Below are 24,484 nucleotides of genomic sequence, written 5' to 3'. Positions count from 1 at the left end.
ATAAACCAATGTGATTGGTTGTCGCATCCTTACAGCAACTTCAAGCGATGTAGCAAAACTCTTATATTTTGAACAAGCATTCAGTTTCTCCCAAGAATCCTAGCTGAAGAAGTTTTGTATTATAAAAAAGAAAAGTATGTGGAGAAGTTTATGTACCTTTGTATTCTGTGATTTTTGGGGGATGGGGAAAAAGGGAGAATTATGAATATTTGCAGTAAACATTTCAGTTTGACTCAGAATTGCCTTTGCTGGTTTAACAAAATGTTTAGGCCTTTTTCTACTGAAATCTTGAGAATTGTAATTTTTTTTTTAAATTTAATACTTTGAGGTTCTGTGAAACTGAAGTACTTTCACTGATTTTTTTTGATGTAATGTAACATTATGTACCTACGTACCTACGTGTGTGTGTGTCTGCATACACATGTAATTTAGTCTTTTGTTGATCTGTATAGGCAGCATCACAAAATCATATTTAGTTATTGTGAGAGCTTCTTGAAATATTGTATTATACTCCCTTTTACCATACAAAGGAAACCCCCTTTTGGTATATGCATTGCAGATTAGTTGTTTCAGGACCTATGTAAAATAAAATCTATTTGAGGAAGGCTCTTAAGAGATAAGTAAACTTCACAAAACCTTCCAAAAGAGAATTATTTTATTTTAAAATGGGTTAGAACAAACTTTGGGTTAAATGACATATTGAGTCTGAAAAATAAGTATCTTTTGCTTTGTGTCAAAACTGTCTAGATATTTTCCAGGTTAACTGGAAAGTTTCTTTAAATCCTGAAGTGATTTAACATTTCCTAATTGTCTGTGGATTAGTTGCTTAGACTTGCAAGTTATGTTTACATTTTAAAACAGTGTTTAAAAATAATTTCTTCCTGCACTTACCTACTGAGACCTGAAGTGTGCATTTTATTTCCCATGGAAGAATTAATAACATGACAAACACCTGATGGAAATACTTCTGTCATGTTTGTGGTGTCATTCATTTTTGTATAGTAAACGTAGAACTTTAAAGTCAGATTTGAAGGGATAAGTAAAAATGAAGTTGTTTTTTAAATATTTAATTTTAAAGTTTAAATGTATTTTAATTTCAAGGTTTGTACATATATTTTTTATTTCAAGGTTTGTTCATGTATTTTGTTCTTGATTTATCATCATAATCATTTAATATTTAATTTTACAAAATATATTCAGTTTGGGAGTGGTTTTCAAAACTGTCAAAGTGAACAATGAAGCAAAAGTCCTATTGGAAGTTCTCTTCAAGTCCATATTCTTGAATTGGTAAATAGGCTTAATTAACAGTGTTCTGTTTACGTTAGGGTTCATTTACGAATAATGCCCAAAGAATCCTCTCAATCATAATGTAATACTCTGTCAATATTAAATAGCTGAAATGAAACAAATTTGCACCCAAAACTTAGTTACCTAGAGGATTTAGAGGGGTTTGGGGTGGATGGAAAGAGAAATAAATATTTGATACTTTTTAAGATGCAACATTTTCATTTAAGGGAAAATATTTTAAATAGATTTTTGTACCATACGTACCATAGCTGACGTATGATGAAATTTCAAGACACTAATTGTTTAATGGAATCTGAATTAGCCATTAGGCTTTTAAATTCCTGTTGACCTTGATCTAAGGGATTAACAGCAGCAAAGTATTTTAACATGCATTAAAATTCATTTTTTTCATCAGTGTAAATCTGTCAGACTTTTCCTTTCGCTTTACTATAAAGCTTTTTGTAATTATATGTCCATAAATATCTGTCAAACAGATACGGAAGCCAGTGAGGTCCAAACATTGTGGCGTGTGCAATCGATGTATAGCAAAGTTTGACCACCACTGCCCATGGGTGGGTAACTGTGTAGGTAAGTGATTGCTCAAATATGGAATCTTAACAAATAGAGATGGGAAAAATACAGTTAGATCAGTTTGTCCACCCCTTTCTCAATGCAAGATCGTTCTCTACAGTATATTCCTCTGTACTTTGTAAATTCCTGTTTTAAATGACCACAGTAACATGGTTTCTGACAACTTCCTGCGAAAGACTAGTCTAGGTCTTCAGTATTACCAAAAGCATCTCGATGTTCAGCCTGAATTTTCGTTTTTTCTGATTCATTGCATTATTCACAGTTCTCTTCTCTGTTACCAGCCCATACATAAGTACTTATAGCTTTGTTTCTAAGGGCTTATCTATATGGAGCAGAAGTGTGCAGTAGAGGGGTGTGATTTCTAAAGTGCACCAACATGCACTAACTGACCATGGTGTTCCTCCTGACATGAACTAAAAAGATTGCCCCAACAGACTCTACACGGGCCAGTTCGCATGCGACACAAGTGTGCTTTAGAAAGCAAACCCCTCTGGTGCATATTTCTGCTCTGTGTAGACAAGTCCTAAATAAACTGATTTCATCCCTATTAATTTTTAAACGTTTTATTTCAGCAATAATTATAACACCACATAAACAGTATGTAAGTATGTTTTTGTCAAATATGAACTCTATTGCAAATCATTAATCACATTTTCAGTTACTTATCAATACAGCATCTTTTTCGTTTCCAACAAAACAAGAGTGCATATACTGACTACAGTGGTGATTAGTCTCTTTAATATATATGAGATGAAGCATGGAGTACTAGGAAATTAAAGTCTGGGTAACAGGTAAACTCACAAACAAGTATTTTCCATTAGAGAACTGTAGCCAAGTGCTCAATTAATTCATTGCTATGTGTCAGTAGATTCAAGATGGCTTGCCATCTAGGTGGATTTTCTACTCCCTGGGAATTTCTGCGCAAAAAAATTAAAAATTCTGTGCACAATATTTTAAAATTCTGCAAAATTCTGAATATTTTATTTGTCAAAATAACACAGTATAATCATGCCAGTTTCAATTATTTTGGTAAATTATTTCAAGATACCTGTCAGAAAGCAAGTCTGAAATAATACAGACAACAAAAAAGATTCAGGAAATGTTTTTTTGACAAATAGATAACTTACTAGGCATATTAATACAGAACTTTGAGTAATGATTCATGTAAACTACAGTACAGAACTGTGTTTCCTGCACCCCTCAGAAGCAGTGCAAAGGCTTGGGGGAGTCAGAGGAGCTGAGGGAGAGGAAAGTAATTGCTGGGAAGGAGCTTGGCAGTGAACCTGGAAGGTTGTTGGGTGTGGGTGAGAGAAGTATGGAACAGTTCTTTTGACTCTCATTCAGTCAAGCATATCTGCCCCGTCCCAGTTTGTCCCTGTACCCCCACCCTAAGCCCGTCCCCATGTGTCCCTGCACCAACCTGACCCCATGTGTCCCTGAAACTGTTCCCTGTAAGCTGCTCGCTTGGGCGGCTGCACAGGAGAGATTCAAGTGCCACCCAGCTGATTAGCAGAGTGCGCACAGCCAGCAGCATGTGTTTATGTACCCCTTCTCTCACACACACACACAACACACACACAGTCTCTGTCTCTCACACTCACCTCCCAACATATACTTCCAACATCATTCCTCATATATTCGTTGCTTATAAAAGCAACATTGCAACATGTTCACAGATGAAGGAAGCTCTTTGATTTTGGAGAAAGGAAGTGCCTTGTGTGCTTGTTCTAACTTGTATGTTTGGGTTTTCTGCTTTTGTCTTATTTATTTGTTCATTTCACTTGTTAAAAGCAATTAATTATTTTTTCCCTCTGGAGGAAGCTCGTGGTTTAATAGGCAAAATATTTGACAAAAATGACTAATTAAGTGCTCTGCTGCTTGCATACAGAGGGACACATCTTTTGTAGCCTATTATCATCTGTGAAGTGTCTGTGTGGTTAGTGCGCGTCCTAGGGTCATTGGAGTACTGTATTAGTGAATGTATTTTACAAATTGAGGGAAAGTTGAGAAGTTCCAAATAGTATATATACAAATAAATGTATCACAATATTAGAAATGCATCTATCAGGTATATTAACGCATGGTAAAAGTGGTTCTTCGAGTGATTGCTCATGTGTATTCCACAGTAAGTGTACGTGCTTGCCACGTGCACCAGTGCTGGAAGTTTTTCCCCTAGCAGTACCCATAGGGGGAGAGCACCCTTCTTGACCCTGGGAGTGGTGCCTGCTTGGTGCGATATAAGGGGAGCTGCGTGTTCCCCCCACCCTCAGTTCCTTCTTGCCGACAGTGAAGGTGCGTCAGAACTGCTCAGCTCCAGCTCCGTTCAGTAGTACCTGTAGTCAGTTTAGTTTTCAGTGGAGTTTTGTTAGGGAGCTCGGGCCGGGGCATGCCCCATGCCCCAGGATTTAAGTTGTGCGGCTCCTGTAGGCGTTCTGTGCCAAGGAGTGACCCGCACACAGACTGTGTGGGAGAAACTCATATCAGCGAAAGGTGTAAGATCTGCAAGTCATTCAAACTCTGGGCTAAAAAAGAAAGGGACATTAGACTCTGGGCCATCCTGGTGGAATTGACGCTGGCCCCGACCCTGGCATGCTGCTCCGATCTGGTACCCAGCACCGCGCCTGAAAGCCCTCCAGGCAGCTAAGGATGTCATATCCATGCCAGTGCTGGGAACACCTCCAATGTGTTGGCCCCACGATCCAGAGGCAAGCCGCTGCTAGAATCACTGCAGTCATTGCCAGCCTGGTACCGGTCTCAGTAAAGGGAACGTTCCCGATACTGCTCATGGCCTAGTGATCGTTCAGGGCTCAGTCCATGTGGATCGCCCTCGACGCCGACCAGACTGTCTAGAGGGGTGCCATCTGATCGAGACTTCCAGCACCGCTTGTCTTCACAAAGCGAGTTCAGACGGGACTGTGGCGGACATCGCCAATGGTCCTCTCCTCAAAGGGAGTACCGCAGTCCGTCGCGGCATGACCATCGATGCCGTTCCCACTTGGAATCCTGCTTGAAGTCTCCACCAAGGCATCATAGCTCAGGGCATCAATTGCTGGCTCCTCAGCATCGCGGGTCCATTTGTTGAGATCACTCGCAGAGCATTTACTAACATCAGTGCCGTTCTCCCGCCTCAAGGTCACGGTCCTGCAGTCGATGTAGATCCCAGCACCGTTGCCACTTCCTGTCCTGAGAAGCAGCAGCGTGCCGTATGCCAGCCCCACCTCTGCTCACAGTCGCCTGTCTACAGGCCACAGTAGCCAGCCTGATCGGACAGCCCCACCGGTGCCTCAGCAAGTGCAATGGCACCGTGCGTCATGGCTGGCCCAGTGGTACCAGTGGGCAGCGTGGCCTTCAGTGCAGACCCTGGTGAGGGCTTGCTTGGTGGCTGGGGCATCGGAAGCATCATCAGCCTCTATACCTAGACTGCCGAGAAAGGAGTTGATGGGCTCTGCTTCCTCGGTGCCTTTCCTGGAATCTGACCAGGTGATGGATCCTCCAGTGCCGGACAACACCCAAAGCACCGCACCGGCTTCCTCAGCCTGTCCGGAGGAGCTGATTGCAGCCCTGTCCCCCTCCATCCAAAAGGAGGACTACCGGGTCGATCAAGACTTACTAAAAAGGGTGGCAGCAAGCCTTCATCTCTAGGCTGAGGAAATGGAAGAGCCCTCAGACTCCCTGTTCAATGTGCTATCCCCCTCGGCACCGGACAGGGTGGCCTTGCCGCTCCATGAAGGGGTGGCTAAAATTTCAAATGCCCTGTGGCAAACGCCAGCCTCATTGGCTCCCATCTCTAAGAAGGCGGAGCACAAGTACTTCGTACCCACTAAGGGGCATGAATGTCTGTATACCCACATGGCACCCAAGTCCTTGGTGGTTGAGTTGGTCAGCCACAGGGAGTGACAGGGGTAGCCAGCCCTGACCCCAAAGAACAAAGACTCTCAGAGGCTGGATGCTTTTGGAAGAAAAATTTATTCATCGTCAAGCTTCCAACTGAGGGTAGCAAACCATCAGGCTCTCCTGGGTCGCTACGAGTTTAAACTCTGAGGATCCCTCCCCAAGTTCAAGGACTCCCTCCAGGAGCGTGATAGACAGGAGTTTAAGGCACTCATGGAGGAAGGGGCAGCCACCACAAGGGCATCTCTGCAGGCCATTTTGGATGCAGCAGACATGGCCACACCGTTCATGGCCTCGGTGGTGTCCATGAGACAGGTGTCCTAGCTTTTGCTTTCTGGGTTATCCAGCAAGGCACAGTCGTCAATGCAGGATCTCGCTTTTGATGGGAAGGCACCATTTGTGGAGGAAACGGACACAAGCCTGCACAGCATGAAAGACTCCCATACGACCCTCCAGACCCTGGGCCTCTATGTCCCTGCTCCGGCAAAACCCAAGTTCAAGCCACAGCAGGCTCCCACCTGGGCTGCTCTCCCAAAATACGAGGTCACACATAAGAAGCAATGGGACTATAAGAAACGTCTGCAAAGACAATACCACTCTGCCCCACAGCCTGGAACCTCTAATGGCAAGCAGGCTGGTAAAAGGCGTTTTTGACAGGATGCTCAGGGGTACCCCGCCATTTTCAGCCCCAATAAATCTCCTTTTTTCCAATCGATTATGTGCGTTCCTACCAGAATGGTTGCAGCTCACCTCGGACTGCTGGGTCTTTAACTCCATCTCCCAAGGTTTCACCCTCCAGTTTACCTCCTACCTGCCCAACCACCACCTCCCGCCCCTGTCCCTCTTGGGGGACCCATCGCACAAGGTTCTGCTCGAGCAGGAGGTCGGGAGACTCCTGGAACTAGGAGTGATAAGAGGCAGTGCCCAAGGAGTTCCTGGGCAAGGGGTATTACTCCCGGTATTTCCTTATCCCGAAGGCCTAAGGGGGGCTCAGACCCATACTGGACCTGCGAAGTCTGAACCTGTACTTAGTAAAACTTGAGTTTCACATGGTTTCCCTGGCCTCCATCATCCCCTCCCTGGAACCCGGGGATTGGTAAGTGGCCCTCGATCTACAGGATGCATACTTCCGTATCTATATATTCGAGGGTACAGGCGCTTCCTCTGTTTTGTGGTGGGACAGAATCACTACCAATTCATGGTCCTCCTGTTTGGTCTGTCCATTGCCTCCAAGGTCTTTACAAAGTGCATGTCGGTAGTAGCGGCCTACCTCAGGTGCCGGGGGGTCCAGATATTCCCCTATCTGGATGACTGGCTGGTCAAGGACACCTCCCGGTCGCAGGTGAGGGATCATATGGCACTCCTCCTGTCCACATGCACCACCCTGGGCCTGTTGGTAAACAACACCAAGTCCACGTTAGTCCCAGTGCAATGCATAGAGTTTATCGAGGTGCTCCTGGATACAATGTTGGCCAGGGCCTCTCTCCCCACAGACAGCTTCGAGACCCTGAAAGTGCTCATCAACTCAATCGTAAGTTCCTGGTGACGATAGTCAGGTCCTGCCTACAGCTGCTAGGTGACATGTTGGGGTGTACATATGTGGTCCACCACTCCAGGCCCAGGATGAGGCCCCTACAACTCTGGCTGCCCTCGCAGTTCTCCCAAGCCACGAACAGGTTGGACAAGTCCTCACCATGCCAAACTCGGTGACCGCCTCCTTACGGTGGTGGTCCACACTAAGCAATATGCTCCGAGGAGTGGTGTTCAGGGACAGGGCCTTGTCAGTGGAGCTGGTATCCGATGCATCGAACCTGGGCTGGGGAGCCCATGTGGGGAGTTTTCAGACCCAAGGCCTGTGGTCTCCGCAAGACCTGACCCTTTACATAAATGTCAAGGAACTCAGGGCAGTGTGGCTGGCGTGTACGGCCTTCCACTTGCACGTGAAAGGCAAGGTAGTCAGGGTTCTCACGGACAACACGGCCTCGATGTTCTGTATCAACAGGCAAGGCTGGGCCCGATCCTCCGCCCTCTGCCACGAAGCCCTCAGCCTGTGGGACTTCTATATAGTCCACGACGTCCACCTAAAAGCTTTTCACCTACCTGGTGCCTGGAACATGAGGGCAGATCGCTTGAGCAGGGACTTTTCCTTTCAGCACGAGTGGTCCCTACAACTGGAAGTGGCCTTCCAGGTTTTCTGGAGATGCGGAACTCCCCAGGTGGACCTGTTCGCGACCTGACAGAACCGACGATGCCCCCGGTTCTGCTCTGAAGGGGATTGGGGAGGGGTGCTATCTTTGATGCTTTCAATCTGCCCTGGTCAGGCCAACTCACATTCCCGCTGATCAGCAGGGTCCTAGAGAAAATAAAGATGGACAAAGACAGGGTCCTCCTCATTGCCCCGGTGTGGCCCAGGCAGCACTGGTAGGGGACCCTCTTCGGCCTGGTGGTGGCTCCGCCATGGCCATTGCTGCTCCACCCGGACCTGCTCTCTCAGGACCATGGCCGTCTCCTCCACCCCAACCTGGCAGCTCTTCACCTCATGGCATGGCTGCTCAGTGACTAGGTGGCGAGGCAAGGACATGCTCAGCTCCAGTTCAGCGCATCCTCCTTGAGAGTAGATGGCCCTCCACTTGGCACTCTTACACGGCGAAGTGGTCTCGTTTTGCTAGGTGAGCGATAGATCAAGGTGTATCCCCAACAGCTGCCCCGATCCAGCTTATCCTCAATTACGTCCTCCATCTGAGGGCCCAGGGCCTGGCACCCTCGTCAGTCAGGGTGCATCTGGCAGCCATATCTGCCTTCCATCCCCCAGTGCAAGGACATACGGTGTTCTCCCATACTATGACCGGCCGGTTCCTTAAGGAGTTGGACCAGCTTTACCCATATTCTAAGCCCCTGGTCCCACGGTGGGACCTGAATCTAGTGCTGGCTCAGCTTATAGGCCCGCATTTGAGAGGCTGGCCACGTGTTCCTGGTCTCACCTCTCGTGAAGTTGGCCTTCCTGGTTGCTATCACATCGGCTGGGCGGGTCTCTGAGCTCAGGGCCCTGATCTCTGAGCCACCGTATACGGTGTTTCATAAGGACAAGGTCCAGCTCTGCCCACACCCCGCGTTCCTCCCAAAGATGGTCTCCCCACCTACCACATGGGTCAAAATGTTTTCCTACCAGTCCTTTGCCCCAAACCTCACGCAACTAATGAGGAATGCTGCCTTCACACTCCCGATGTGAGGCGGGCTCTGGCTTTATACCTCGAGCAAACCAAGCCATTCCGAAAGTCCTCGCAGCTGTTTGTTGCCTCAGCTGAGTGCACGAGAGGCCAGTTGATTTCCACTCAGCCACTGTTATGTGCTGGCGGGTGTTCCCCCGCTGCCTATTCTTAGGGCATGCTCGACGCGGGCGCAGGCCTTGTCAGCTGCCTTTGTGGCCCACTCCCTATTCAGGACGTTTGTATGGCTGCCATGTGGTCTTCAGTTCACACGTTCACCTCGCACTATGCGAAAGTCTCCCAAACCAGGGATGACACCAGGTTCGGCAGGGCGGTACTGCGTCCCGAGAACTTGTGAACTGCCCACCTCCAGCAGACCCAGCTTGGAATCACCTCCCGCCCTCCTTCCCCTCTGTCAGAGTTGTCTGGCAAGAAGGAACTGAGGGTGGGGGGAGCGCACAGCTCCCCTTATACCGTGCCAGGCAGGCTCCACTCCAGGGGTCGCTCTCCTCCTATGGGTACTGCTAGGGGAAAAACTTCCAGCACCACTACACATGGCGAGCATGCACACCTACTGTGGAATAGACATGAGCCATACATCTTGAAGAACACCAAGTTACGAAAAAGGTAACTGTCTTTTTCACTTTGAGCAAATGCTGTTACATTATGTGTCATTCACTTCATTTTAAATTTAATTACACGTAGAATTTTTAAGTTTCATTCATTAATTTAACCAATTTTTTTTAACATCTTGTTTACTTAAATTGTTGTCTATCCATCTTTTTGTTGAATATTTTCTTTTCAGTTGGCTGTCAAACAGTTTAAGGTCAGCTCGTCCTATACCTTTAATTGTCAAAAGAGGATGTGGATTTTTGTCCAGATTTCTATTTTCTGTACGTCTTATTAAATATACCTGCCCTCTGTTGCCAAGAAACAAAAATAATTCAGTATTTTTTAGACACACCAAAACAGTTTTTGAGTTCTTCTTGGCTCTGCAACAGCTGTTAACTAACCAATTCCCAAAGCTGTGTTGATATCAATAAAGCAGATTGTTTTATTTTTCTGTGCTCCTACCATATTGCAGCTGAAATTCACATGCGCTTGTTTAATTTACAGTGTTTGGCCTTATTAAAAGGGCAAAATTGTAAGGGAGAAAAACACCTATTTTCGAGCTTCTAAGAAGTCTTATAGATATTACAGACTAATGTAATGTTTCCATATAAAGTAATTAGCAGTGTTGTCCTAAAATAATTTAAATTTAAATCACATGTAAATCAGCCATCAAGCGTATTACTGACTTTTCTCAAGGCGGAAAAAATTAATACATGTTGTTTGTGTTCATCTTTAGGAGCAGGGAACCATCGCTATTTCATGGGATATCTGTTCTTTTTGCTTTTTATGATCTGTTGGATGATTTATGGCTGTATCTCTTGTGAGTACATTTTTTCTTTATTGTTTTTAAGTACAATGTTTCATTTAGTTCCTCATATGAGTGTTTGCACTATCAGAGTTATACTCTGATACTATTTGTATTGGAACTGAGATATGCTTTAGTATCTGCCCAGTTCAGGTGTTCTAGAATAGAAGAATACCTAGTTGTTATTAGAAAAATATCTCATTAAGAATTCTATACAGTCCTTGTTACTATTATTCCATGCCCCTCATTAAGTTACTATCATCTCTGTGACTTTAAATACAGCTGGTTAGAAAAGGAGGAACAAATTGTGAAGGTTTTCGAAAATTATTTCCATATTTCATAAAAAAATTGCATTTTGTCAAAGTTTTCTGACCAGTTCAAATTTAAATACTACATTGATATATAGAAAAAATGTGTGATCTGAGGATTTTATATGATTTTTAAATCTATAATTTTTTTCTTCTTCCAGACTGGGGAATCCATTGTGAGACTACTTACACAAAGGATGGATTGTGGACATACATTACACAAATTGCCACCTGTTCACCTTGGATGTTTTGGATGTTTCTAAATAGTGTGTTTCATTTCATGTGGGTGGCTGTGTTACTCATGTGTCAGATGTATCAGGTATGACAAGGCACTTTGTTACTTATTATAGTCAACCTTGAATATTGAAAGTAAATTTGCATTCCCGTTACATCAAATATTCCTTTTTCAGTTTACTCAACATGGTTATAAACAAGGCTCAGTGATCACAGAAACATGGTTTGCAGAGGAAATAGAAAGCTGATTGTGTTGTCAGTCATAGGGGTTGCCTCATTTAGAATAGGGAGGGAATCTGGGGTCACCAGGCAAAAGGGAGATTGTCTTATTAGGAGTTGAAAGAGTGTGAAGGTCTTTGTGCAAATGATCATTTTATTAAGAGTGAAAGGGATCAGAAGTCTCTATTCAGTAGCTCCCTTGACAGCCATACAAGTGAAGAGTTTGAATAAGATAGTCATTGAATTAGGTTAGAAGGCTTTCTTCAATCACTTTTGGCTAACATTTTCTTGGTTTGAAACCTTGGATAATTTTTTTCAAAAGTGCCTAAGTCCCATTTTTAAGAGCAATTCAGGCACTTAGGCTCCTGAGTCTCATTGACTTTCAGTGAGACTTATCCTCCTAAGTCACTTTTCAAAATGGGACTTAGGCTCTTCAGTCACTTAAGTGCTTTTGAAAACTGTACCCTTATTTCATAGTACATGGTTGAAGCCTGTTGCTAATTATTAGTGCTTCTAAATGGCACTCAAAGAGATTTAAATGCTGATACTCTTTCACCTATCACCTTCATGACACTCCTAGCTTTTAGTGGAGCAGTCATCAGGAACTCGAGACTGCTTGGCTTGTCTACATGGCATGGCACAGCTCTCTAGAGGGGTCTGATTTATAAAGCACTGTAACATGTTGTGGTTTAATTGCCCCACATAGACCCTGCTAGCATGCTCTAAAAGGTATCTAATTTGCATATGCATAGTCTTGTTTCAAAAATTCAGTGCAATGGTTTATATGTGAAAAGTAACTGTTCATTGTTAATGATTTTAGCAGACGCTTCCAGCTTAATTGACTCCCACTGGGCTCCTCCCAGGTGCTGAGGTCCCCAACTTACCAAACTTCCAGCTTTTTCCTCTTACAACATTTTCCATGCAGTTCTTTGTCATAAAAAAAACTAGGGATGTCACGCGATTAAAAAAATTAATCACGATTAATTGTGCAATTAAAAAATTAATCACAAGTAATCACACTGTTAATAATAGAATACCACTTATTTATATATTTCTGGATGTTTTCTACATTTTCAGATATATTGATTTCAATTACAACACAGAATACAGAGTGTACAGTGCTCACTTTATATTTATTTTTATTACAAATATTTGCACTGTAAAAAAACAAAAGAAATAATTTTTTTCAACTCACCTATACAAATAAATACTGTAGTGCAGTCTCTTTATCATGAAAGTTGAACTTACAAATGTAGAATTATGTGCAAAAAAAAACTGTTCAAAAATAGAACCATGTAAAATTTTAGAGCCTACAAGTCCTATTCAGTCCTACTTCTTGTTCAGCCAATCACTCAGACAAACAAGTTTGGTTACCATTTGCAGGAGATAATGCTGCCAACTTCTTGTTTACAATGTCACCTGAAAGTGAGAACAAGTGTTCGCATGGCACTGTTGTAGCCGACGTCACAAGATATTTACATGCCAGATGCACTAAAGGTTCATATGCCCCTTCATGCTTCAACCGCCAGGTGAAGGTTGATTTTCTTTTTTGGTGGTTCATGTTCTACAGTTTCTGCATTGGAGTGTTGCTCTTTTAATATTTCTGAAAGCGTGCCCCACACCTCGTCCCTCTCAGATTTTGGAAGGCACTTCAGGATCTTAAAACTTGGGTCGAGTGCTGTAGCTATTTTTAGAAATCTTACATTAGTACCTTCTTTGCGTTTTGTCAGATCTGCTGTGAAAGTATTCTTAAAACGAACATGTGCTGGATCATCATCCGAGTCTGCTATAACATGAAATGTATGGCAGAATGTGGGTAAAACAGAGCACGAGACATACAGTTCTCCCCTAAGGAGTTCAGTCACAAATTTAACAAATGCATTATTTTTTTAACGAGCATCATCGGCATTGAAGCTGGAATGGTCTTCTGGAATGGTACCCAAAGCATGAAGGGTTATACGAATGTTTAGCATATCTGGCATGTAAATACCTCTGGCTACAAAAGTGCCGCGTGAATGCCTGTTCTCACTTTCAGGTGACATTGTAAATAAGAAGCCGGCAGCAATATCTCCTGTAAATAAAAATAAACTAGTTTGTCTTAGCGATTGGCTGAACTTGAAGTAGGACTGAGTGGATTTGTAGGCGCTAAAGTTTTACATTGTTTTGTTTTTGAGTGCAGTTATACAGCAAAAAAATTCTACATTTGTAAGTTACAATTTCACAGTAAAGAGATTACACTATAGCACTTGTATGAGGTGAATTGAAAAATACTATTTATTTTGTTTATCACTTTTACAGTGCAAATATTTGTAATCAAAAATAATAATTTAAAGTGAGCACTGTACACTTTGTATTCTGTGTTACAATAGAAATCAAAATATTGGAAACTGTAGAAAAACATCCAAAAATATTTAATAAATTTCAATTGGTATTCTGTTTAACAGTGTGATTAATTTTTTTAATCACGATTAATTTTTTTTAGTTAATCGTGTGAGTTAACTATGATGAATCAACAGCCCTAAAAAAACCTGTGGCACAGGGAAAATACAGAGGAGTAAAATGAATTTAATTTGATATGAAAATAAATTATAGATGCAATACTGTACTAATTGTATTATTCAATTTCATCTTAATTTAGTAAAAACATTCATCCTTAGTTTATCAGAAACTGCCACAGAATTTTGAGTTTCTCCTACTGGAGCATGCAGATATGAATGGCTTTGCCACAGAAGTTGCATTTAGCTTGCAGCAGAGTATGTGGTGCCTAGCCCTAGACTATAGGTTTTTCTATATTGGGAAACTAATCCATTGCTGATAGTGGTGGTCAGTAGTAGGTCTTCACTGTCTCTTTTTCAACTCGTGTTTGTAAACTGCTTAATTGCTTGGGTAATGGTACAAAAATATTTAACACCATTGGAGAAGGCATGAGTGAAACATGATTAAAACAGTTCAGTGACTGAGTGCATACAAGTTGTGTAAGTCTGGGCTCAGTTATGCATTGTATAATTAACTGGACAAAATCTTTTCAATGGAATCTAGACTAGTAGTTAAACAGTTTCCAGCTGAGGGGACCCGTTGCTGTTAACTGTTGTCAGCAGTGGTCATTTTCCTAGTACATATATAGCTTAAAAATAGTAAGTTGGGTCTACATATTGTTAGCTCAGTGTAAAATGAGTTCAGGTCTTGGCTGTTACATAAAATAAAAGTAATAGAACTACAAATGCATATAATAAAGAAATTGTGTATATTTGCTGTAGATCAGAGTAGTTGCAGATGAGACTCAGTTTTGTAAATATAACTTTACTCTTCGGGAAAAAAAGTCTATGTATACATCTCTGTAAAGTACAATACAAAACATCAAAGTTGATAGTATGCAGGTAATATTTCTCATACTAAGAACTATATTAATTTTTCAAAGTCAATAGGTTATTTACATGTATTTTGGTATAGTTTATGGAAAGGATGGTGGCAGTTATAAATCCATTCTTAAAGCTCTCAGAAATGGTAATGGAAGGCATACACATGCCTGGGAGGGTTGAACAAACATCTAGACAAGGAAATAGCAATGTAGCTGTTCCACTGCGAAAAAAGTACTCCTGGGGGGATTCTGCGCCAAAAAATTAACTATCCTGCAAAATTTTCTGCATACTTATTTGTCAAAGTAATGCAGTATAATCACACCAGTTTCAATTGTTTTGGTAATTTATTTAAACTACAATGCAGAAAAAAGTCACAATTAACTATTCAGCATTACCTGAACACATGAAAGATAAGTTACAAACACTTGGTAACCAATACCCTGTATTCCAGTTATAATCCAGGATTTTTATTTAAATTACATTACAGAACACCAAACAGAAAAAAACAACAACAACAAAAAAGCCTTAAAAAAGTAGAATGTCATTTTAAATTGCTCAGACTTTCACACACGAAAGTCGTACAGTTTTGCTAATCATTGTCCTGAACCTGGCTGGGTACTTTGGGAAGTGCTTGGTTCTGATTGCCCTGACATTGTATTGACTGCTTGGTAAATGTTTTATTTGCCCTCAAAGTCTTTTTTTTTTTTTTAAATGGGTAAGTAAAATAAATTCTGAGCTGTAATCTAACTCGATTGTGTCACTTTGGCACAGGAAAAAGGTGAGAAAGCACACTGATCTTCCTAGCAGATTCTCTTACTGTCATTTATAAGACTTTACATCACTCTAGTAATGTAGGAGCCTTAAAACTTCTACAGGTTTTATACTCCTTGAGGAATTGTCTGAGAATGGGAACAGTTAACTAACAATAGGAACATTAATAACATTACTGTGTAGGCAGGCTGCTACATTTCTGCCTCAGGGACAAAGTCTGCCTCATGCATAATAAAAAGCCCTACCCTTCCCCGCCAGGCAAGCTGTAGTAGCAAGTGAGAGGGACAGAGTCTCTCTCGCTTGTTGGCAGGCACACACGCGTAGCCCCACCCCTTGATGGTGATCAACGTCTCCCATGCAGGCACACACACCCAGCCCTCCTCCCCCAGTGATTTGCGTGTTTGAGGCTGCTCCAGGCTCGCTTGAACACATGTGTTGTTAGAGAAGAGGCTTTTGTCCCCCCCGCAGATTTCTCTTGCATTTTTCTCTGTGGGGGGATACACAGAGGTGCAGAATTCTGTCAGGAGTAAAAGATGCACTATACTGAAACAATTTTCATGCATTTTGTGCCTTTTCCTCACTAAGAATCACTGAGCATTCACATATCCCACTGAAATTAATGAATATGTTCACATAACAGGTAATTCTATATGCTAAAATATAAATAGATTCTTTGAATTTTCTCACGCTAAAGATCTCTTGTGATCAGACATTTAGCTTTTCCCTTGAATGTAATTGTCAGTCTTCCTTCCCAGACACCTCATTACCATGTCTGACCAGCAATCTTGTAACACAGACTGAAATTCTAACCAGTACTCAAAATAGTAGCCTGGATGAACAATCTGTCTAAGTAGTCTTGGAATGAGCCAGAGAGTTCAATATGTTCTGTGGGGCTGGGATCTGTATTTCAGATGTTCCTATGTCTGCCCATCTAATGAAACCATTGTGTGTTTTGCATTATCTGTCAGTACAAAAGCCAACAGAGGAAAATTTATTCAAATATCTTAACAAAATCATAGGCCAACTATTGGAATTATCAATTACAGGTTTAGACAGGAAAATAATATTCAAATACATCACATTAGCTATATTGAAAAAGGAATACTTTTCCTTATCTATCCTAACAGTAAAGAACAAAGTCTTATCACAAGTCTCTTCACAAGGGCTTAGTTACCACTTCAGTGTTTCCAGTTATATCAGAAATAGGATCCACACTCCGAAGTTTTAAATAAACTGTCAGACATCTCAGCTTTTTCCTTCTCTCCTGTAACGATGATTTAGAGCAACCACCAATATAGATTCCAAGTTTATACGTGTGATCCAGGGCCACCACACTACCTTCCAGTGGGATTTCCTGCCCAAGATAAATGAGCCAGGGTGACCACATGTATTCAGTGTGGCTTCCAAACCAATATAAAGCACCAGAGTACTAAAGAAATGTGAATATGCAACTTTCCAGTATGCCTTCCAATCCCCAACTATCCCAGGATCCATTAAACTCCATATGTAAGTTACTTTAGAACAGTGGCTCTCAAAACTTTTTTACTTGTGACCCTTTCACATAGCAAGCCTCTGAGTGCAACCCCCCCCCATAAATTAAAAACACATTTTTATATATTTAATGCCATTATAAATGCTGGAGGCAATGCGGGGTTTGGGGTGGAGGCTGACAGCTTGCGACCCCCAATATGTAATAACCCTGCAACCCCCTGAGGGGTCCCAACCCCCCAGTTTGAGAACCCCTGCTTTAGAATGGGATATGTTGGTAGATATTTCTTCAAATTCTATGGAACCTGGAAGAACACTTTCCTCACGGTGCCTCGTGAAATGCTTTGCACCCTTCAATGTGATGAAGGCAAAATTACTATAATTGTATTAAATCCTGTTTACAAGGCAGAAACCATGCAGTGTAGGAAATATGAAAAATGAAATGTGAAATAACTACATTATTTAATGTGGCCAAATCATTATTTATACTATTGTGTGCAGAAAGATAAAAGGTAACTTAAAAGAACTTGTCAAAACCTGTTCCTAGAGATTCTAACTTGGCCTTTCTCTTAGGAGCTTTGTTCTTTGCTTTTTTAACTCCACAGCCCCTCTCTTGATTCCTCTCTGATGGCTTGAAAGTAAAGTTGACTGATCCCCTGACTGATCATTCTGATGGGTTCACTCTCTGGTATTGTTCCTTGCCACTCTCTGTTCTGTCTTCCAAGCAGCTTCCTTGTTCCCTGGAGAAGATTAAAAGACTTAGCCAAGATTTTCAAAAATGGTTTCCTAAAGTTAAACTCCTAAATAGGTGGCTTGATTTTTTTCAAAAGAGAATATGAGTACTCAAGAGTTCTCATTCATTTTGAAAATCAGGCCTCTTCTTACAGAACCTAGCAATAGGTGCCTAACTTAAGGCTCTCGTTTTTTTTTTTTAAATCGTGTCCTCTTTCTTTAGATACCTCTCTGTTAAAGGGACAAAACTTCAGTACATCCAGAAAAGGCAAGTAAACCTGAGTGTAATTTCCTGAATGCTCAGGATTATCAGACATGGCTTCTTGATCCCATAACATGGGGCTGAGTTACCATATGACACTAAGAATTCTAAAGCTTTAGCTTACAATAGTGCCCAATTGTTAAGGGAGTTCTTCTACTTTTGTTTCCAGTGTTGCACATGCAATATACTACAGTAAATCCAGGCCTTGCATAATTTAAAACTTCTTCAGCCTCCCCCTTTTTAGGTCAAAACAATTTTGGAGTAGTTGCTGTAAACTGTTCACACTTCTTGAGTCAAATGACCCATGCAGAAGGTGTTTTCATCCCAATGTATTATTTCTTAGAACTTCTTGTTATTGAGACAAAATTTTACAAGTGAAAAAATTACAAAAATATCATCTCATAGTTACTTTAAGTATCAGTGCCAAGAAGGAAGAAAAATTGTTTCAAAATTGTTTAAGATAATGCCTAAATATCTACTATAATAAAAATAATTGCTTATCTTATTTATTATCTCCAGTATAGATTATTAGGGATTTTTCTTCTGGATATCAGGATTTATTAAAACAGAAAACTAGTACACAATTTGATACAGCTGGTTCTGTTCAGTCAAGAAAGACTCAGATAACGCAGATGTACAGGCAGAGTGATGCAGCTTGCATTGTGCCTGGTCCTAAACTAAACAGCCTCTGACTTTCACAAGCACCAAATAGTCCTGCACAATTACAACCATAAAGTAGCAAATAAATGTGGGTTTTTTTCCCCAGCTTCTCTCTCTCCTGGTTTGCTTTTAATTTTGGAAATTCTAAGTGTTTGTTTGCTTTATCTCTCATCTTTTCTAGATATCTTGTTTAGGTATCACTACAAATGAGAGGATGAATGCAAGACGATACAAGCACTTTAAAGTCACAACAACGTCTATTGAAAGCCCATTCAAGTAAGTTTATAAAAAATGTCTCATTTAGGTAGCCAACCCACAAATGAACTTCACAACTGAATGCAACAAAACAGAGCTGAATGCTGAAAACTATCTTCCAGATGCTGATAGGATCCCAGAATTTCAGTTTTTTGAACAGCTATTTTTACTGTAAGCCAATGTATCTGATTATGGAAAGTGATTTATAATTACTGTTAATATTCCTAAATGAATCTCGCCATTGATGATTTAACATAAAAAAAAAATTATGCTCCCAGGGAGGTAATAGTCTTTTTGTTGGTAAAGAAATGGAAAGCACCTTCCTTGTAGGGGATGTTGCCATTTCACTAAGTTTGTTTTTGTGCTAGTAAAAGGACTTGCCTTCAACATTTCTTCTCAAGTTCCACCATGCAAAAGAAATTAGCAAGTGAGACTAGTAACATGGCTTCATGTGGTCATGGCCTTTCTAGAGATGCACAACAGCCACAATCAGATTTCTTTTTGTCTGTGGAACACAAGCCTGTGCCCAGAGCAGATGCAATGTATTGCTTTCCTCACTGATTTCAAATTCCACATCCTGTAGCCATTTCTATCAGGTTAGGAGCTTTTAGAAGATGTGTTCCTTAAAATCATGAAACAAGTGTTTGAGCTGACTAAGCACTGCCTACAAGATGGAGCAAAAGTGTCAACCACGGTTTGTTTACTTAATGTCCTTTCAGGAATTCAGATGTTCTCGTTGTTGCTTCTCATCTTTCTAGTCTACATCCTATTACCTAAGTTTTGATTTCCAGAAAATCAAGGCCTACTCATCTTTCAGTGTAATTACAAGGCTTCACTGCCCTCAAGCAAACAGAAACTTTCGGATTAAAAATAAGTTGCCTTCCTGAGATTTTTTTTACATATTAGAGACTGTAAAACTTTAAGAAATTGACAATGAGCTCTATGATTTAACAGCTGCTGGACTCGGAAGCTATCAGTCTTGTCCTCTAGGTCCACGGAGATGTGTATACTCTATATTTTGTAGTGTTCAAGGATTCACACTGATCTTTAGCCTATGAACCACCATGTAATCTGAAGACCAGTATTAATTAAATTGAAGGTGATCCTGGAAGAACAATCACTTCATATTCATGTCTGGCCCTTTTAAATGGTGCAACGATTCCTTTTGAATCCATGCCTTTGCCACTTCCAGAACGGTATGCTCCAATACACTGTGTGGGACTAGCTTTCAAAATCACTCTGAAACTTCAGCTAGCATAGAATGTGGCCACCCAGTTAGCGGTGTTTGTGGCATGGAATATATTATACCCATGTGCTACAGATTACCTTGGCTTCCAGTTCATCACTGGGTGCAGTTTAAGGTGTTGATTTTCATCTATAAATCCATAGGTATTTTGTGTCTTAGCTATCCTAAATACCACTTCTTCTCATACTCCTTACTTCGGAAGCTCTTGTTCTTGTATTTCCCTAAATTTCAATGTTATTTTTGGTCTTAGTTGATGGCACTCAGCTCTGAACTTTGCTTTCCTGTTGGTCCAACAGAGCATGTCCTCAGGATGCATTGTAATGCCTGTTTAATGGTTCAAACTATTGCCTGCGGTGGGATAGAAATTGGTTCATGGTTCAGGGATTTCTCTTGAGCTTATTCAGTTTTGTTATTTTTGAGTTCATGTAATTTTGCAGTCTATGCTTAAGTTGTAATATTCACATATTACAAAATGGGAAAAATAAAATAGCATCGTCTGAAATCAAAGGCAGGATAATGCTGCAATAGTTTTATATAATGTTCTATTGGTGCTATTGTTTGCTTTTTCTATCAAATATATTTTGGCAAGTCATTTTTTCTTAACTTTAAGGTGGGATGATGGGTTGTTATATAACCCTTGCATACTATCTTGGGGAATGGCTGATTTAAGGTTAAAGAGTCAGCTGTGGTCTCAGAATTTGAGTTTTCTACATTTGGGGAACTTTTTGGAGAGCAAGCAGACATGGTAAATTTGGAAGTAGACAAACTTGTGCTATGTTCAGTGAATTGAGATGTTACTTACTAACGTATGTCTTCTTGGTTGGTTTTTTTTTAGCCATGGATGTATAAGGAATATTATAGACTTCTTTGAATTCAGATGCTGTGGTCTTTTTCGTCCTGTTATTGTGGACTGGACAAGGCAGTATACAATAGAATATGACCAAACTTCAGGAGCAGGCTACCAGCTAGTGTAGCACCATCTTCATCCTGTGAGCATATCAGATCTGAGTGGTGCCTGAAAATTTCTCTCTCTCGAATCCACATCTTTTGAACCGTAGCATGCTATGTGTAGGGCTAACGATGAATCTTACGGTACCTTCTCTTTATCAGAGTTTTATTAACGAAGGTAAAAATGGACAGAATAAACTGCCAATCCTGATAAGGAAGAGGAGGAAGATCAAAAAGGGATTTTAACCATTCTTAACATGAGAATTATTCACAACAACATTTTCACTGCATTTGTTGTTGTATTTTTTATTTAACACCTTTTACAAAGGAGCATGAGATTATTAAAGTATTGACATACCTAGTCATGTTGTGCTGAACAGAAATATTCATTTCTCAATTTGAATAATTCCATTGGAGTAAGAATCTGGAGTCTAAAACTAAATTTCACAGTGCAGTCAGACTTCATTAAGATTGCTACATTTAGTTCAGGTAATGTGATTTTATATTGATTTTTCTATAGTATTATGTACATGGGAAAATGTGCGTTTCAATACTGTGATTAAAATTATGTGGTTTTATTGGGGATCGACTGTAATGTGTTAAGCTGCTGAAGCAGGGCACATGAGGATGATGTTCACAAATAAGTGTGTTACCTATATTTTATGGCTGTCAGCAGTTATGGCCATCTGTTTCTGGTACAGTGAAATACACATAATAACCTTGTTTCGAGGTTGTATAGTCTGAAAATAAACAGTTGCACGAGTAAGTAAAGCTTGTCTGTCGAAGTTAAAGCCCTGCTTAAGTGCATGATATACCTTTTAAAAATAGACCACAATATATACTATATGATATTCAGCAAAAAATAAAACAGAATTTAATTTGATATCTTTGAACAAATGATATAAACAATTTAATACTAGGAGTGATCCAGTGTAATCTATTGCATAGTGACTGGAAAAGTTTGAAGAGAAGTTGCATAGGGGGACCAAAGATATGAATGCAAAATCTCTAATAGAAAAGAAAGGTTTATAACAGTTTTAAATTCCATGTGATTGCAAAACAAATCATGAAAACCGACTAAAACATTCATGTTGTTTGCATATAAAATGATTGAATCCAAGCTTAAGTAAAGTGTGATCTCTGTTAATAGCACATATGAATGGAAAATTTAATAGGACATTCTGAAAAAGATGGTATGTCAGCAAGTGGAAATCACCCTTGAGATTTTTTTCTGTTTAGTTCTCTCACTGCAAATATGTTTGAAAGGTAAGGAATGATCTGAAATCTCATTCCAAATGGGCTTTTTGTTGTTGAATGTGATGCACTGATTTTCTGTTATGGCGTTTTCCTATACTCATGGTGAATTATTCACTGTTTCCTTAACTATTTGTTTACAGAGAGACTTGGATTAGTTCTCTTTTAAGTGCTGTAGCAACCTAGTGGTTCGAGAAATCTGTGAAGGGAGTTTTCAGAGGGGACCTGGAAGCAGTTGATAGAGACCACTGTAAAGAATGTGTATCTGTATATAAATAATTTATCAAATAGTTTTCTCCTTGTGAGTGTGTGTTAGTATATTTAAAGTTGCTCATTTCATTTTATCAACCAAAAAGTGTAGGAAGATATTTAACGAGCTTTTAGTGATGTTCAATAGTGCTGTTAATAGGCATTATACTCTGCAAATTCACTGCATGTTTGATGCTTGGCAAAATTAGCATTCCCTGTAATATGCAGATTACAAGTATAAAAGCAATCTAGTGGTATTCCCGCCCCTTGCCTTAGTAAGAGGAGCAGTGAAACTCTAAATAGGTGATGTTCAGTATTTGCAACTAGACATTTTTTTCTTTAGCTGTTTCTTTGATCACAAGACACTCACATAGTTTGCAGGTACCAGATATCAAGATTTACAGAAATGTAACATTAGTGTACTTGAATGTTTAAGAATGGGGGGAAAAAATCAACATTATCTTTGATACAGTGTTTGGGGGGAGTTGGTTACAGGGGTGGCAAGACGTTTGTGCCATTTTGTCAGAATTTAGAATTATAACAATAATTCTGTTAACGTGAACATGAACAAATAACACCCTTATTCATATTTTTAATTTCTAAATGGAAAACATGAACAAGCCTTCAAAATGTCTTTACTTATTTTACAATTAAAGGTAATGTTCTGCACCGCCAGGAAAAACTTTCCCCCATTTCTATTGGGTTGGCTGACATAAAGAACTTCAATCAGTTGAAAGTTTTTAGTAAGTACATTTCCTAGCATCAGTAATCTAATGCAGGGATCCCCAACGCGGTGCCCGTGAGCACCAAGGTGCCTGCCAGGGCATCTAAGTGCACCCGTGTACTGGCCGGCGGACGAGCCTCCGCCGAAATGCCGCTGACAAGCTACATCATCCAGAGGCATCACTGCCGAAATGCTGCTCTGGATGACGCTGCTTGTCGCCAGCATTTTGGCAGCGACGCCTATTGACATTGCCGCTTGTCGGTGGAATTTCGGCAGCTGCTCCGCCGCCGCCACGGTCCTCCGTGGCTCGTCGTTTGGCGCCCGCCAGACGAAAAAGGTTGGGGACCACTGATTTACTGTGTAAAGTACATTATTATTTTAGTTGTCCAATTAACTAACAATGTCTGTGTACCAGAATGTTTGCAAAACAAGAGTGGACTTTGGTGGTAATATGAGGTTAATTTTGCAGTCTTTAATTGAGCATCGCTCCCTAGTGGGAGTTTTGCTTCATTATGGACTGCAAAATTTGGCCAATAAAAAATACAATGGGTTTAGAATCAACTTGCAAATGTCCCGGATTTAGGGCATATAAATCTAATACAAAGAGTTAATTATCTTGAGGAATACTGAGACCTATGACCTGAAACCATCAGAATGGGAAAAGCCATCTACACAGCATTTTTCTGTCAAGTAAACTATTAAACTTACAATTTGCGTATTACAGCAAAACTGCATCGCTTCCAAAATTTTGTGAAGCTGATTCAGAGTGAAATCAGATCAGCTTTATCTGATATAGGTTGGGTAAATGGAAATTTTGTCTCAGCCCTAAACATGTGCTGTTTCTTTGCGGGTTTCTATGTTCTTTGATGTCCACCAGATTTTGTTTTTGAAAATTAATATGCATAAAACAGCATCATTACATTTTAAGCTATGGATACATTGTTTTTGTATTTTCTTTATTTATAACTGTGCCAAGTATTATTTTACTACTGTCAGGATCTTGATGTATTACATGGTGAACAAAAATCTGTAAAATGTTTAATAAATTAGCTCTCCTTACATAAATTAAATCTGTGAAAATTTTTGTAAGTTATTAATCAAATAAATATTGACTCTTACTTGCAGTGTTTGTCTTGACTTTTTGTGTCACACTAAATTTATTCAGTAAGCTGTCTAGCTCCATCAGCAATAATATGGGAGAACAGTTGTCTCATGACAGGGTCTAAATAAACCTATCGTGCAGCACAACACATTTCCAGATGTTATTTTGTCCAGTGTAATTCTGAAGAGAGGATAATATAATTGGGGGGGGGGTGAGTGTTTGACCCCCAAGTGGGGCCCCAGGGCCAGACTACGGGTGCTCCGGCCTCCACCCCCCCCAAC

At 40.6% G+C, this 24,484-nt stretch overlaps 1 protein-coding gene across 1 annotated transcript in view; it reads left to right on the top strand.

Moving 5' to 3' along the window:
* Nucleotides 1–24,219, top strand: part of ZDHHC17 (zinc finger DHHC-type containing 17) — a 137,089-nt gene extending 112,870 nt beyond the window's left edge. Inside the window, exons 13-17 of the mRNA XM_030548671.1 lie at nucleotides 1,782–1,875; nucleotides 10,324–10,407; nucleotides 10,862–11,019; nucleotides 18,607–18,701; nucleotides 20,762–24,219. Coding sequence (XP_030404531.1) covers nucleotides 1,782–1,875; nucleotides 10,324–10,407; nucleotides 10,862–11,019; nucleotides 18,607–18,701; nucleotides 20,762–20,900 — 570 coding nt within the window. The 3' untranslated portion in view covers nucleotides 20,901–24,219. The remainder of the gene's footprint in view (nucleotides 1–1,781; nucleotides 1,876–10,323; nucleotides 10,408–10,861; nucleotides 11,020–18,606; nucleotides 18,702–20,761) is intronic.
* The last annotated feature ends 265 nt before the right edge of the window (nucleotides 24,220–24,484 follow it).

This window comes from Gopherus evgoodei, chromosome 1, assembly GCF_007399415.2.
Source record: "Gopherus evgoodei ecotype Sinaloan lineage chromosome 1, rGopEvg1_v1.p, whole genome shotgun sequence".
Taxonomy (NCBI): domain Eukaryota; kingdom Metazoa; phylum Chordata; order Testudines; family Testudinidae; genus Gopherus; species Gopherus evgoodei.
Note: the sequence above shows the minus strand (reverse complement) of the source record. Positions and strands in the feature narration are given on the sequence as shown.